Here is a 12802-nt window from a genome sequence, read left to right as displayed (position 1 = left end):
ATGTTTGACATGTTTTCAATCACTCAATTCCTGCAGATTTTTCATGAGATCTCTCATGCTGTGGATCTCTTATTCTACCACATCCCATTGGTGTTCAATTGGATTCAGATCTATTGGTGTATTGCTGTAATCACCTTTTCATTCTTTACAGATATTTATCATCAGCTTTGGAGACAATTAAAGATACGTGTATAAATATGAACGCTTACTTTTTTTCCATGGAGGAAAAATGGCAGTGCCATTGACAGGTGTATATGCTGGTACTGCTTCCATGCAACACTGCAGATTAGCCTTCAGCATGTTTCGACCGTACATACTTTTAGCCTAGCTAGACAGAAATCGTCAGTAGTGTCAGTCACACTGCTTGGTTAAAAGTGCATAAGATGGAGTGATACTTTACAGAAAATGTGCTCAGGGTTCTACTATTTATTTAAGTACCACTTAACCTTAGTAACCTATAACCTTGCAACCTCAGATAGATTGATCAGATTTGGATCGACTGTGGTGGATAAGGGTTGGAGCTAAATTCATTGAGGCTGTAGATCTCCAAAAAGAGGCTTTAATGATCAATGTAGTCAAGACAATGACCAGTCCTTGGATCCTCAAACAAAGACAAACTCACTAAGGCGAAGTTCAGGGTGAGGTTATCAGTGTTTGCAATATAGACAAGAATGCGTCGTTGGTGTTTGTTAGGGGAGAAACTGCAGTAATCTTGGTGAACTTTAGCAAAGAGAAGCTCCCAAAGGACATAATTTCATTGGCCAGCAGGAGGTCAACCCTAGGCGAAGCCTTTCGCCAATTCCCTGTGGCCGTTCCCCACAACAAGCATTGGGTTTAACCCTCCTGTGCTGTGTGTCTGCCTAAACCTTTTAGGGGCGTGTGTGCTGATGACACAGTCTCAAACAGGAAGCCAGGGCTAATGACTTGCAGATGGTGGAGGTAGTCGGGGTGCCTGGATCTGTCTTTCGTCATGGTGTGCGTTTGCGATTTCTTTGGGTAATCTTTGGCGCTGTTTAGGGAGGGCGAGGTAGGAAGGTTAAGTTCAGGGTCTCATGGTGAGGTAGGAAAGAATGCTTATTTTTCACCTCTCTAAAAGTCTGACATCTGGCTAATGAGCTTAAGCCTGCACTTTAAGCCGATAGCCATCTTCCATCGGATCGTGGTGCAATAACAGCTCTTAGGTTTTGCCTAAGAATCTCTAGGAATGCGTTCAGCTTCACTCTGGTGTGCGGAGATGAACATCATTTAAGTGGCAAATTTGCCAAAGGCTTGTGAAGTCTGAAGATAACACACAGCTGCCTGAAGAACAATAGAGCTGCGAGGAATTATCAGTGCTGCCTATTTGTAGCCTCAACACCACTGTGCGTGTGCGTCTGTGTGTGAATGTGTGTGTTTTCAACAGGGAGAGAATTTGTACATCTCTATGTTAAGTGTGCTGTGACCGCCCACTGCTTTCATTGAGGCAAGCTCTGGGCCTCTCTGGCCCCGCCTTCAAGATCTGCGGCCTGTTATCTGATAGTCACTAAGTGGCGAAACATAAACACAGAGAGACAGAGAGAGAGAGTGGGAGAGAGAGAGTGGGAGAGAGAGAGAGAGAAAGCTCTGAGATCTCAAACATCTCAGAGATCCAAGGGCCTCTCTTTCACTACAGGAAAAGCCTGGAAATCAGAAAGAGATCAAATTAAGAGGGGCAACCAAAATTACAGCCCTTGCACTGCAGACAAAGGCCTTATCGTTCGTCATGCCAAACAGCTGTTGCAAACTTCTATACTCAGCAACATGTAGCCCAGAGGGACATGCTGCGCAAACTTGGTGGTAGACCGGCGTCATTTTCAATGTTTACATCCTATTTGCAGAAAAGAAGAATGAACCCAAGCACGGTTTCCAAGGCACATACTGTATTCTGACCGTCTTCCAAGAATCTCAGCAGCAAAAGCCTGCCAGGATTTGTTGATCCATCCTATTTCAGAGGGGTGACACATTTGACTTCATGTTCATCTCCTCCACCCTGTGGATTGCATGACTTTATCCTTATCTACTTTATATAGTCAGACCGTTTCCCCCTCAGAGAGCAGAAGGCTAATGGAAGTACAGTGACATGACATAATACGGCTTTCTGTCTACGCCCAAAATGACTCTTTTTTGTTCCTTCTAATGATCCACGTTTCCCAGCGATCACTCTGCAGTGGGCGTTGCCACTCCTTCCTCACTCTTCCAGCACATGTGAGGTTCCCAGTGCAGCTGTCCCAGCCAGATGTGCCTGCATTTGGCCAGCAGAATCCCGCGTCCTGAACTAATCACAAAACGTTTAACCAACCCCCACCCCCGCCACCCCAACCCGTCACGCTTCCCCTGTGAGTTGCTGGACTGGCACGCAACGGCCAGCCCTGCTCCTCGCTCCACTCCCACAAGCTGGACCGTACACTCCCAGCTGGGTGACTCAATGGTACAGCATGTTATTACAAGGCCCTTATCACAGATTTCCATGCTTTTTGGTACTTTTTGTACACTATGTGGCCAACGTTAAGTTCCAAATAGTGTTCCCTCCCTATATGAGCCCATTGAAGGCTTCCTAAAGATCGAAGATTGACAGAGTGGCTAAAGTGGCTTTTTTCTGATACCCCCTGAGAATTAGGATCCCAGTCGGAACTGTCTGCACACTGCAGCTATTGCTTTTTGAGTATAGTATGCACTTAAGAATTGCTCAGCCAATCAGAAGCAAGGTTATATACATACTTGAGTCTTACAGACACAGCAACAACAGCCTGCGGGATAAGGAGAGGATGAAAACGGGCATGTGACAGCAATAAGAAGATCTGTCACAAACATATGGTGTTCTACATATGGTGCTTATTGTCAAAGCATGATCAATTGTGCTGAGAGATCTGAAATGAGAACCAATCAAATCCTAACGGCTCAAAACCCAAAAACAAACCTTCCTATCAACTGGTTGCAATGCCATTTGTTCCTATGATTTCTAACACAGCTTTACGAGCAGTTATGCCATTTTACACATCATTTGCTGTTGCAGATAAACACGACTTCCTCCTCACTCTGTAAATCAAGCGTGTGGTTGCTTCCAAGATCTGGTGGAAGGGACCAGAGATAGTTTGCCTAGATATGTTTCCAATCTGTTAATTGTTATGAGGCAGGTCATGACACAGGGAGGATCCCTGCATGCTTTTCACTGCTTTAGTGGTCAGGGCCCTAATGAAAGCCAGGCCATAACAGGCTTACTCACACTGATTTAAACCATCCCCATCTCGCGCTCATCACGAGGCACTTTGGCACTACGGAATGTTTCGACACGAGGTAATGTTTAAGTCAGTGCACTGATTTTTTATGACAATAAATAGATTTAATAGTATAGTATTTAATAAGATGGAGCCACATGGTCTGGCTGTAATAAACAGGCTGATTAAATTGATGTTGCGGATCGTTCACTGTCAGCCTCACACGAGGTGTCTGAACACATGGATACAGTTATGATAGAAGCAAGACCTCCTTACAGATGCTTACGAGCGTACCGGTGTACAACCTACACACACAAATAGGTGCTTAACTTTGTTTTGAATTCCTTTAGAAGAGCCTTATATTCAAATTTGTTATAGGAAGTTCTTGTAATGCTATAATACCCTGTCTTAGCATTCAGCTGTTTTTGTGTTATGGAGTTATGCATGACAAAAAAAGCCACCTGCCTTCCAGGAATCAGTGCTCTGGTAAGAAAGAATGCTTTGATTCGAGGACAACAAAATAAGACGAGTGAACTTTGGGAGTTACGACAAATTAGGACGATTCTTATGAAGTAATGAAGTTGTTTACTGCTTTACACTGACAGCACTTTCCTGAAATCATATAGTTTTCAGGAGAATTCATCCAAATCTCCACTCCTTCAGGAGCATTTCGGGTCTACATATTATCAGGCAGTCAGGACCAGGTTTTCAGTTTCTCTAACACAAAACATAGACTCAGTAAACAGCCACTTCAAAATGTCTGGAGCACTTTTTAGTTTGTTCTGGCGCTGAACTGAAATCACATGAAGGACTCATGGAACTTCATTAAGACTTGCTGCAGCAAATCTCCAAAGAGACCAGCAAACAACACCAAACAAACAGACTGATGCACTTTTCATTCCCACTCTTGCATCTCACTCTCCCAAGCACGGTTCAGTAGTCTGTATATAAGATCCAAAGCTGATATTACATAGTAGAGAGAGTTTTAACAGATACTGGTATATACGGTGGCCTGTAAGCACAAAAAACATTAGCAAACACATCAGCAAATCCAAAAGCACAGCTGCAAATTCATATACAGTGCAGCCCAGCAGTCTTATGTGCTGCCACTATGGCCCGGGGGGTCAGGAGTTCAAATCCAGAATCCATGCCTCTTTGCCATCAGCAGCTGGAGTCCGAGAGAGCGCAGTTGGCCATGCTCTCTCGGGGTGTGTAGATGTTAGCCGGTGCAGTGGAGCTGGGGACCCGGTACTTTTTCTCTGAGCATGTTAGTTGCCTCGCAGTTCGAAAGGAGGTGGTGGCTGACTTAACAAGTACCAGAGTCCTTTCCTTCCTAGTTTTGATGGCATGGGTGGGTAAATTGGCAGTACCAAACTGGGAGAAAAGGGGGAAAAAAACAATGAATAATATTTAAAAATTCCAATTTTTAATTCAAAAACACTACTGGAATTTCAGAAACACAACAGCGAAACAAAACAACAGAAAAATCACAAACATGACAGCGAAACTAAAACAACACGGTAGCAAAAACAGAAACATCAGTTCAGAAACTCTCAGGAAATTAAAAAAAACATGACAGCAAATTCATAAACATTCCAGGAAACTAAACAGCAAAAACTGAAAAACAACAGCAGGTTTATGCGTTTTACTGATTGGTTACAGCATGCGTCAGTTCGAGAGACTGTAAAAAACAAACAGGACTGCCGCTTTCTATTAAAATTAATAGTAACCACATAAGCAAGTCAATTAAGTATGACTTAACCACTTCATTCAATGTGAGGTCAGCGTTTGATCATTTGATCAGACCAGCGGGTTTCTTACTGGCAGTGAATACGTTTCCATTTGACCATTTGACTGTACTACACTTGAGCTGTAAATTAGATTTCATCAGCCAAAATATTACTTTAATTCTTCACACGCTCATGGTGGACTACATTGTGAGCACAGAGACATCATCCATGGGGGTGTATTTACGGCCTTATTTGTAGCCCTTTCGTCCGCTGCACTGAGCCAGAGCAGAGTAAACTTATCACCCGCAGCCCTTCATCCATCTTCCAGACTGTGGAGCCAGGCGTGAAGGCAGAGTCAGGCCTGTGAGCCAACCCACAGAGCAGTGCTGCTGCCTTTCAGTGCCCAGAACACGCCTCCACCCCAGTATTTACAAACACTGCTCTGGCAGTGAAGGCGTGGTGGGAGACAACGCCTACCCCAGTGCTGTTTAAGCAACATGGCGTTGTGATGTACAATGCAGCCGCGAGCTGTGGACATACAATAAGAACCAGATTTCTGTATTTCTGTAATAATCAGTATTTTCTTTTCTATATAACATCCCTGTTGTACTGCTTGTGTAGCTTTAAAAAAAATGGTCCATATTTACTATAAGATTTGTATCAGAAACCTACAATAACGCCTGTATTCACTCTTTTTCATATGGGATATTGTTATAAAATATATCAAATGGACAATTCTAGTCTGCACATGCTAAAACCAACAGTAGCCCCTCACCATTTCTGCATTTAGCATGTCACCACTGAAAGAAGCGGTACACGCCACATTGGCCAGTCCTAATTAAGCCTCACTCTATTAGCTTTTGAGGGTGGGGTGGACCACATGGAATGGTCAGCAAAGTGTAAGCATGGCTGGTTTGAGTCACTCGTTCATCAGCCCTGTGTGTGAGGGGGTCTGGCACCGCTTAACATCAGCCATCCTCCCCAGCTGCTGGAGTAAATAGGGGTGTTGTTACACACGCCGGCATTCTAGGCATACCGCGGGGCCACTGGGAGGGGCGAACACGGCTCTCTCGCACACACTCACGCATAAACACACACACAGACAGACAGACTGCGCGCGCGCTCTCCGTTCCTCTAAATAACTGTGGGTAAAAATGGAGGGAAAAGAACAGCAAGGCTGAGAGTGCTTTAGCGTTCAGCTGAACGCTTAATATGAGTACAGTGTCAGTTTTTTTTTCTGATATTACGCATATCTGAAAGAAATTGTACTTTTTTGAACTGATATGCGATGACAACGGAGTTATGTGCTTTTTTAGCTAGCTAGCAAGAAATGCTGACACCATTAGATCCAGCTGGTCTTCAGTAGCAATACATTACCCAGACAAACTGGGTATTTCCCTTTTACCACTAATCTACACTCCGACAAACTACCTGTATTTGCCCCCTTTATACCATTATCATAACTTCACCCCAGTCTGTCGTCGATTGTAAACGTTTCTGCACAACTGGAGAAGTGAACGTCCCTTTATAGAGGCTTAACTTAGCCCACCTATCCTGCGATGTTTTCAGATGTCCAGTGGGGTTCAGCTATCCAATATTCTCTCAAAATAATAAAAGTTTCAGAAAAATTAAAAGCTTTTTTAGTCAGTTTTACCTGAAATTTGCGTGGTTTTTAATAAATATGATATATAAATATGCTCTCGAATAATAAATATGAGAGTTGGAGAATCCGTGCGAGTTTAAAAACTGTACAAAACGATTCGTGGGAGTGGACACCGCCTTCTGGACTAGGTGAAGTTAAGTGTAGCTAGTAAAAATACAGCTCAGCAAAACTGTAAATGTGCTTTTTTTTGCTCTAAAAGTCGCATACAACAGACCAAAACATTGTAGTAGTCGTGTGTGTGTGTGTGTGTGTGTGTGTGCGCGCGAGAGAGAGAAAAGGCAGTGAGAGGAGTGTGTGGTGACGTAGCGCCGCTTTACAGGGCGGTGTTCTCACGTTCCTGCAAAAAAAGGAAAGACAACAGCGCAGTGGCGCTACATCTGGAGTACAGGAGTCCTGCGTGGGGAATCTATAGTAAGATCCCATAGTAAAAGTTGCCTGGCGTTTTCCTGTGCGCTCCCTCGCTTTCTCTCCATTTTCGAGGATTCTGTTTCTCTCTGTTGCTTCACTGTAAGTTGGACCTGCATGGATCCTTTGTTTTTTTTTTTTGTTTGTTTCGTTTACACCTTCAATCCTTTAAATGAAGGATTAGCCACTAAACGCATCTGTGGAGTTAGCACTACTTTGGATTTACGGTTGTTGTTGTTGTTTTTTTTTTTTTTTTTTTTTTTTTTTTATATAGCCGGAGGAGCTTCGAGCTTTTCTGTGCGTTTTCACTCGCTTTTCCACGCTCGTTCAGGATGGTTTGCTGGAGGAAAAAAAAGAAAGAAAAAAAAAAACGACGCCGAAACACCTTTATCCGCCGTCTTATCTGATCAGTCTCGGCGCTAGCCTGCGTAGTGAGGAGTTGATGGGCTGTGTAGCCTACGCCCCAAACTTTCCCCCACAGCCACCGTGAGCTTCAGTGAACGGTTCTGCTGTGGATGAAGGAGCTGCCTGAGGAGCTCTCATCTGCCGATATGCTTCGTTTTCTTACGTAAAGCAGCTTTGTGCAGAATTTCTAACTTTTCAGTAATAACCACCGTCAAAGTCTTCACGAACTATTTACTTTGAAAGAAGCTAATCATGACCATCTGGTGTTTGTCTTGAAGTTGAACTCAAACGTATGCCTCTCTGACTTTGTTTTGGGGGTAAACTGAAAACTGGGGGTGCTGAATTGTTTTCGTGTGTGGGAATAGTGCTGTTTTTTTAGTGTAAAGAAGACTCACTTACCTTCTTAAGCTTGAGGTTTAAATGGGAATGTTGTGGGCTACGCATTTTGCGCAGGAAAAGTAGCCCGTGAAAATCAATTGAAATGAGCGCGCTCTGGTGGTCAGAAGGTGAACTGCATGTGTTGTGGGAAGCCATCTGCTGCGGCTGGTGGTGGGAGGTGGCTCACTATTAATATCTGGTTGTGCATTCTTCTTCATCTTCTTCTTCTTTGCCTTCTTCAGGTCGACACAATCATGCTGGCTGTTTTGGTGGGAGTTGTAATCTTGCATCTCACAGAAATGATTATTCTCATCATTTCTACATCTGTGAATGTGAGTCTGAACTGCACCTGGTGTTGTGGCTGGGTAGAGCATTTGTTGTGGTTAGTCTAGGTCATGTTTCTGCACTTGCTAAACTAATGGAGGTATGGGTGTGGGAATGGGTTTCTCCTCTAATCCAGGCCTGGAGAACACATGAAGGGAGAAGTTATCATCTGTGGGACGGCTGCTCACAAACCAATGGATATAAGTGCAATGATATCAATGACGCAGGTAGGCGAGCTTTATGTCCTGTCTTTGCAAAGTTCATGCATATATTTTGGAAGGTGTGTGATGGTTAAGTTTGCATAGTATGGTGGTGCAAAGTATATGAAACATTCATCAGGCTCATTCACAAGACTAGCAGAAGTAATCCCTTATTTCATTTAGCTTCAGTGAACTACATATGTTGCCATTCTGGGTAGTGTGCAGAATTTCAGGGCTCTTGTTTGTCTCCTCATTTGTGATTCAGACTGGCTGCAGGCAGTGCAGGCACTGATGGTGCTGGCCACACTCTTCTGCATGCTCTCCTTCATCTTCTTCTTGTGCCAACTCTTCACTCTGGTCAAAGGTGGACGTTTTTTCTTCACTGCAGTCTTCCAGATCCTCTCCAGTGAGTACAGCCACTCATTCCAAATTCATAGGTGTATGATGTTAATCATGCAGAAAATTCAACAGAGTGGGTGTGTCCCCGTTCAAGGACTCCTAGTAACTCTGCCTGTGTCTCTCTCTTTCTCCCTCTCTCAGGTCTCTTTGTGATGAGCGGAGCTATAATCTACACAGTGATAGGTCCAGAGTCGCAAAAAAACGACTCGTATGGCTATGCCTTCGTGCTGGCCTGGCTGGCGTTCCCTCTCACTCTGATCAGCGGTTTCATCTACATCATTCTGAGGAAGAAGGAATGAGGGCCGGGTGGAGGTTCCTCCCACGCCACCACTGAGAATCATGCTCAGTCCACAGACTCAAATGGCCTCCTCCTCCCGGCCTGCGTATTACTGCCAAATGTGATCATGGAAAGTGACAAGTCATGAAGCTCCAACGTCATGACCACCCATAGGGGATGATGCGCGATGCCGTCTGTGGCTTGTGATCGTATTTATGTCACTTTTACATAGCTTTTGTAAATATGAATGTCAACATATTGATGATGAAGGCCCCACATTTTGAAGACGTCCACAAAGGAGAGAAATGGAGGACGAGTATACATCAATTTTTATGCTTGTGTTGTGTGTTTTACCCAATCCCAAGTATCCTGTATCTAATAGAAGTACGTTATGGAAGGGAATTTGCTTGATAACGACTTGAAATCGTACGTATCTCTGTGTAATAAACCCAAAAGAGTCTTGTTATATGTTATTTTTTGCTGTTCTTTTTCTTCCAATGATGAAATGGTGCTATGTTTTTGCCTTCATGAAATTTATTTGCTAGACATACTTGTAGGCTGTGTTAAATCAAGCAGAATTATTTTAAGTTGTGTATTGTACTTGTGCCCAAATATCTCTTTAAAAGCTATTGTTTCTTCCTGTATTCTTCATTTTTTAATAAGACAAAAATAAATAATATCTAATTTTCCTCTGTGTCTTCACTTGCAGTATATATTGGGCCACCAGAGGGAACAGATAAAATACTGCCATACACACGAAGCACATCAAATTAAATGATACTTACAGACAAACAGTCCTACAATGTGCAACGTTATCAAATGGCAACAATGTAATACAATAAAGTTTTACTGGCTTGTTACTCAACTAGATGAGCATAATATGATGCTTACGGCACTGACATAAACAAGTGCATACGCTGTCTGTCCAAGTGTTTGTGGACAATCTTTCTAATGAATGCATTCAGCTACTTTAAATTGCACCCGTAGCTGACACAGATGTGCAAATGCACATACACACACAGCTTGTCTAGTCCCTGTAGAGAGGAATTGCCAGTAGAATAGGACTCACTGGAGCAGATACACATGAACCTGTTGGCACCATGCATCATGCCAGGTATGGGTTGGAGGGGTATAAACAGTGGAACAGTGTTCTCTGGAATCACAACGTACCATTGGACCTAACTAATGCTGTTGTCGCTGAATGCAATAAAATTCTTACAGCAATGCTCAAAAATCTAGTAGCAACCCTTCCCTGGACAGTAGAGACAGTTACTACAACAAAAGCAGGATAATTTCTTTTTAATACCATTAGAAAGGAGTTTTCAGCAACAACGAAACAGAAACAACGAGTGAGTAGGTAAAGGTGAACATATTTGTCACTGTACTATGGACAGTGAAATGTGTCTGCCACATTTGACCCATCTGTGGTAGTGAACACACACACACACACACACACACACACACTAGTGAACTAGGGGCAGTGAGCATGCACACACCCAGAGCAGTAGGCAGTCAACCCAAACCTTGCTCAAGGGCCCAACAGTGGCAGCTTGCTGAGCCCAGGTATCAGTAGGTGTCATCAATAGCCCAGCACTCTAACCACTGAGCCACTAAAGTGCCCCAATACGCAAGTGTCCCAATACTTGTGTCCATATCATGTAGGTGGAATCAAATTAGAGTAGATGCCAGATACAAAATATGATGCAAATGTGGTGGTGTTTCATGATATGGGCCCTGTCCTTAAAAAACATCTAATGGATGAAGTCTGGAGGTGATGGATCTAAAGGTGCACCTCTCCTGAACAAACCAATTCCAGGGAGTCCAGGTTGCTTCCAATGACCTGACCAGCCCTCCTCATCCATTTATTCAGTCTCATTTTATCACCTGCCTTCAACTTCCCCAGCACAGTTTAGTATATAAAGTAGGACTCGCTACCAGACTGGAATTCTATCTGAATACACTGAAGCACCTCAGTTTCAGTCAGGAACTCTCTGCTCAGCCTCTTGTTACTGCCTCAGTACTATGTGTCTAGTCCAGTCTGTTATCCAGGTGAGGTAGAGGAGACCTTCCACCACCTCACCCATGATAGGGTCTTAATTGTCCTAAAATCCACCATAGTATAGGCCAAGTTACATTTACATTTAAATGAACATTTACAGCATTTAGCAGACGCTCTTACAAAAGTGCTTCGCTATTTACTCAAGAATAACCTCAGCTAGTTTGAACAGACAAAAAAAAAGATACCTCCAAGCTTAGACACTTCTAAACACAAGTTGATAAGGAGACCATAATGCTATTGAAAAAGGTGGGTCTTCAGTCTATGTTTGAAGACAGCGAGAACACCCAGGGGAAGTTCGTTCCACCACTTTGGTGCAGGACAGACAAAAAACTGGACACTTATCTTCCTAGGATCTTAAGGGATGGCGGGTCGAGCCGAGCCTTACTTGAAGCTCGAAGGGCTCTTGGTGCAGATCGGCTTTTGACCATTACCATCAAGTACGTTGAGTCCATCAAGTAGTTGAGCTGTACGTTGTTGAGCTGTAGGGTCAGCACATTCCTCTAGGTCGTATGTCAGAATCGTTTACAGTGTCAACTAGAAAGGAGACAGGACGGTCCCTGGTCAAACACAGTAACACAATTGCACAGACTGGCTAGATCCAGCTTGTTATGGTGGAACCCCTTAGCTTCAATCACACTTTGCAAACAGGACTGTAAGTACTGGGAAGGTCTATCACCTGTTTCATCCAGGTGAGGGTGTGCCTTCTGCAATAAGTCATTAACACCAACATGTTATATCTGCGGGGGGTCTAGAGCCAATCACTGACCTGAAGTGAGCTCAGACCAACCTCTGCAAGGCCTGTGTTTCAGTTTATTACACTAAAAGAAGCTCCATGGACAAAAAAAGGTCACAGAGGTCATTTCCGCCCCATTTCTTTATTTTGCGTCCCCATGCCATAATGACGACACCAACCCCGTCTCGTGAGATTCTGTCCTCTTTATCCCACTCTTCCACAAACGGTTAGTTTCATGTTCATATGGAACACAGCAATTCAGGATGCATAGGTCCAACAGACATTTCTGGAACAGCAAATGATTTGCAGCACATACACTTTGGCTGGAATGTTGAATTGTATATGGAGCGGAACTCTCTATGCCACTCTTAAGAGGTGTGTGTGTAATATAAAAATGTAGAGGAACCTTGAGACTTCAAGGTGGAACCTCAGCACAATATAAAGGAAGCAAAGGATGCAGCAGTCAAGAAACACACCACAGGCACTTGGTACCCTGGAACAAGGATGGAAGAGCTTGAGAATATCTCCAAATGCGATGATGTGGCTCTTTTCTATGGTCCTTTATACTGTACATAATGGATGTAAAAAAAAACTGTAGTTGAAGATTGTTCAGAGTTCCTATAACAACAAAGAAAACCAAACTAAATTAGAGGTTCCTGTTTATCTGCTCCAGAGAGTCTATTCTATTGGCAATACTTCTTTACAGGGACTAGACAAGCTGTGAGTGTATGTTGATTAAAAGTTGCTGTAGTGCATTTATTAGAAAGGGTGTCCACAAACATTTGGACATATAGTGTAAGTATACAAACATAAAGATGCATGAACAAGCTATTAAGAAATCTGAAGACTCAAATAATCCAAATAAAGACCTTCAGCTGCTACAATGTGCCATAGGCCATCTCAGCTAGCGAGATGATGGTTAAGCGTGCTATGGTAAAGAAATTTACTGGAAAATGGAGCAAACCTCTCTCAGGGGACACCAAAGAGAATGAAGTC

General features: G+C 43.4%; 1 protein-coding gene and 1 long non-coding RNA gene across 5 annotated transcripts; one reads left to right on the top strand and one right to left on the bottom strand.

Moving 5' to 3' along the window:
- Positions 1 to 3795: 3795 nt before the first annotated feature.
- On the bottom strand, positions 3796 to 7870 carry LOC140574348 (uncharacterized). Its single transcript, XR_011980717.1, has 2 exons — positions 7836 to 7870; positions 3796 to 4607 (listed from the first exon to the last, which is right to left on the bottom strand). It is a non-coding gene; the product is annotated as an uncharacterized lncRNA (long non-coding RNA).
- On the top strand, positions 6956 to 9703 carry pmp22a (peripheral myelin protein 22a). 4 transcript variants are annotated; one of them, XM_072694143.1, is made up of 5 exons: positions 6956 to 7133; positions 8057 to 8146; positions 8275 to 8365; positions 8604 to 8744; positions 8879 to 9703. In XM_072694143.1, exons 2-5 carry the CDS (start codon positions 8069 to 8071, stop codon positions 9034 to 9036), a joined length of 468 nt encoding a protein of 155 aa, XP_072550244.1. In that variant the 5' UTR covers positions 6956 to 7133; positions 8057 to 8068; the 3' UTR covers positions 9037 to 9703. The 4 variants fall into 4 exon arrangements, with proteins under 4 accessions (XP_072550244.1, XP_072550243.1, XP_072550242.1 ...); XM_072694142.1 differs by having other exon boundaries at positions 7019 to 7037; XM_072694141.1 differs by lacking the exon at positions 6956 to 7133 and adding an exon at positions 7141 to 7726.
- The last annotated feature ends 3099 nt before the right edge of the window (positions 9704 to 12802 follow it).

Source organism: Salminus brasiliensis, chromosome 12 (genome assembly GCF_030463535.1).
Source record: "Salminus brasiliensis chromosome 12, fSalBra1.hap2, whole genome shotgun sequence".
NCBI lineage: Eukaryota > Metazoa > Chordata > Actinopteri > Characiformes > Bryconidae > Salminus > Salminus brasiliensis.
This window is presented reverse-complemented; position numbering and strand designations above follow the sequence as displayed.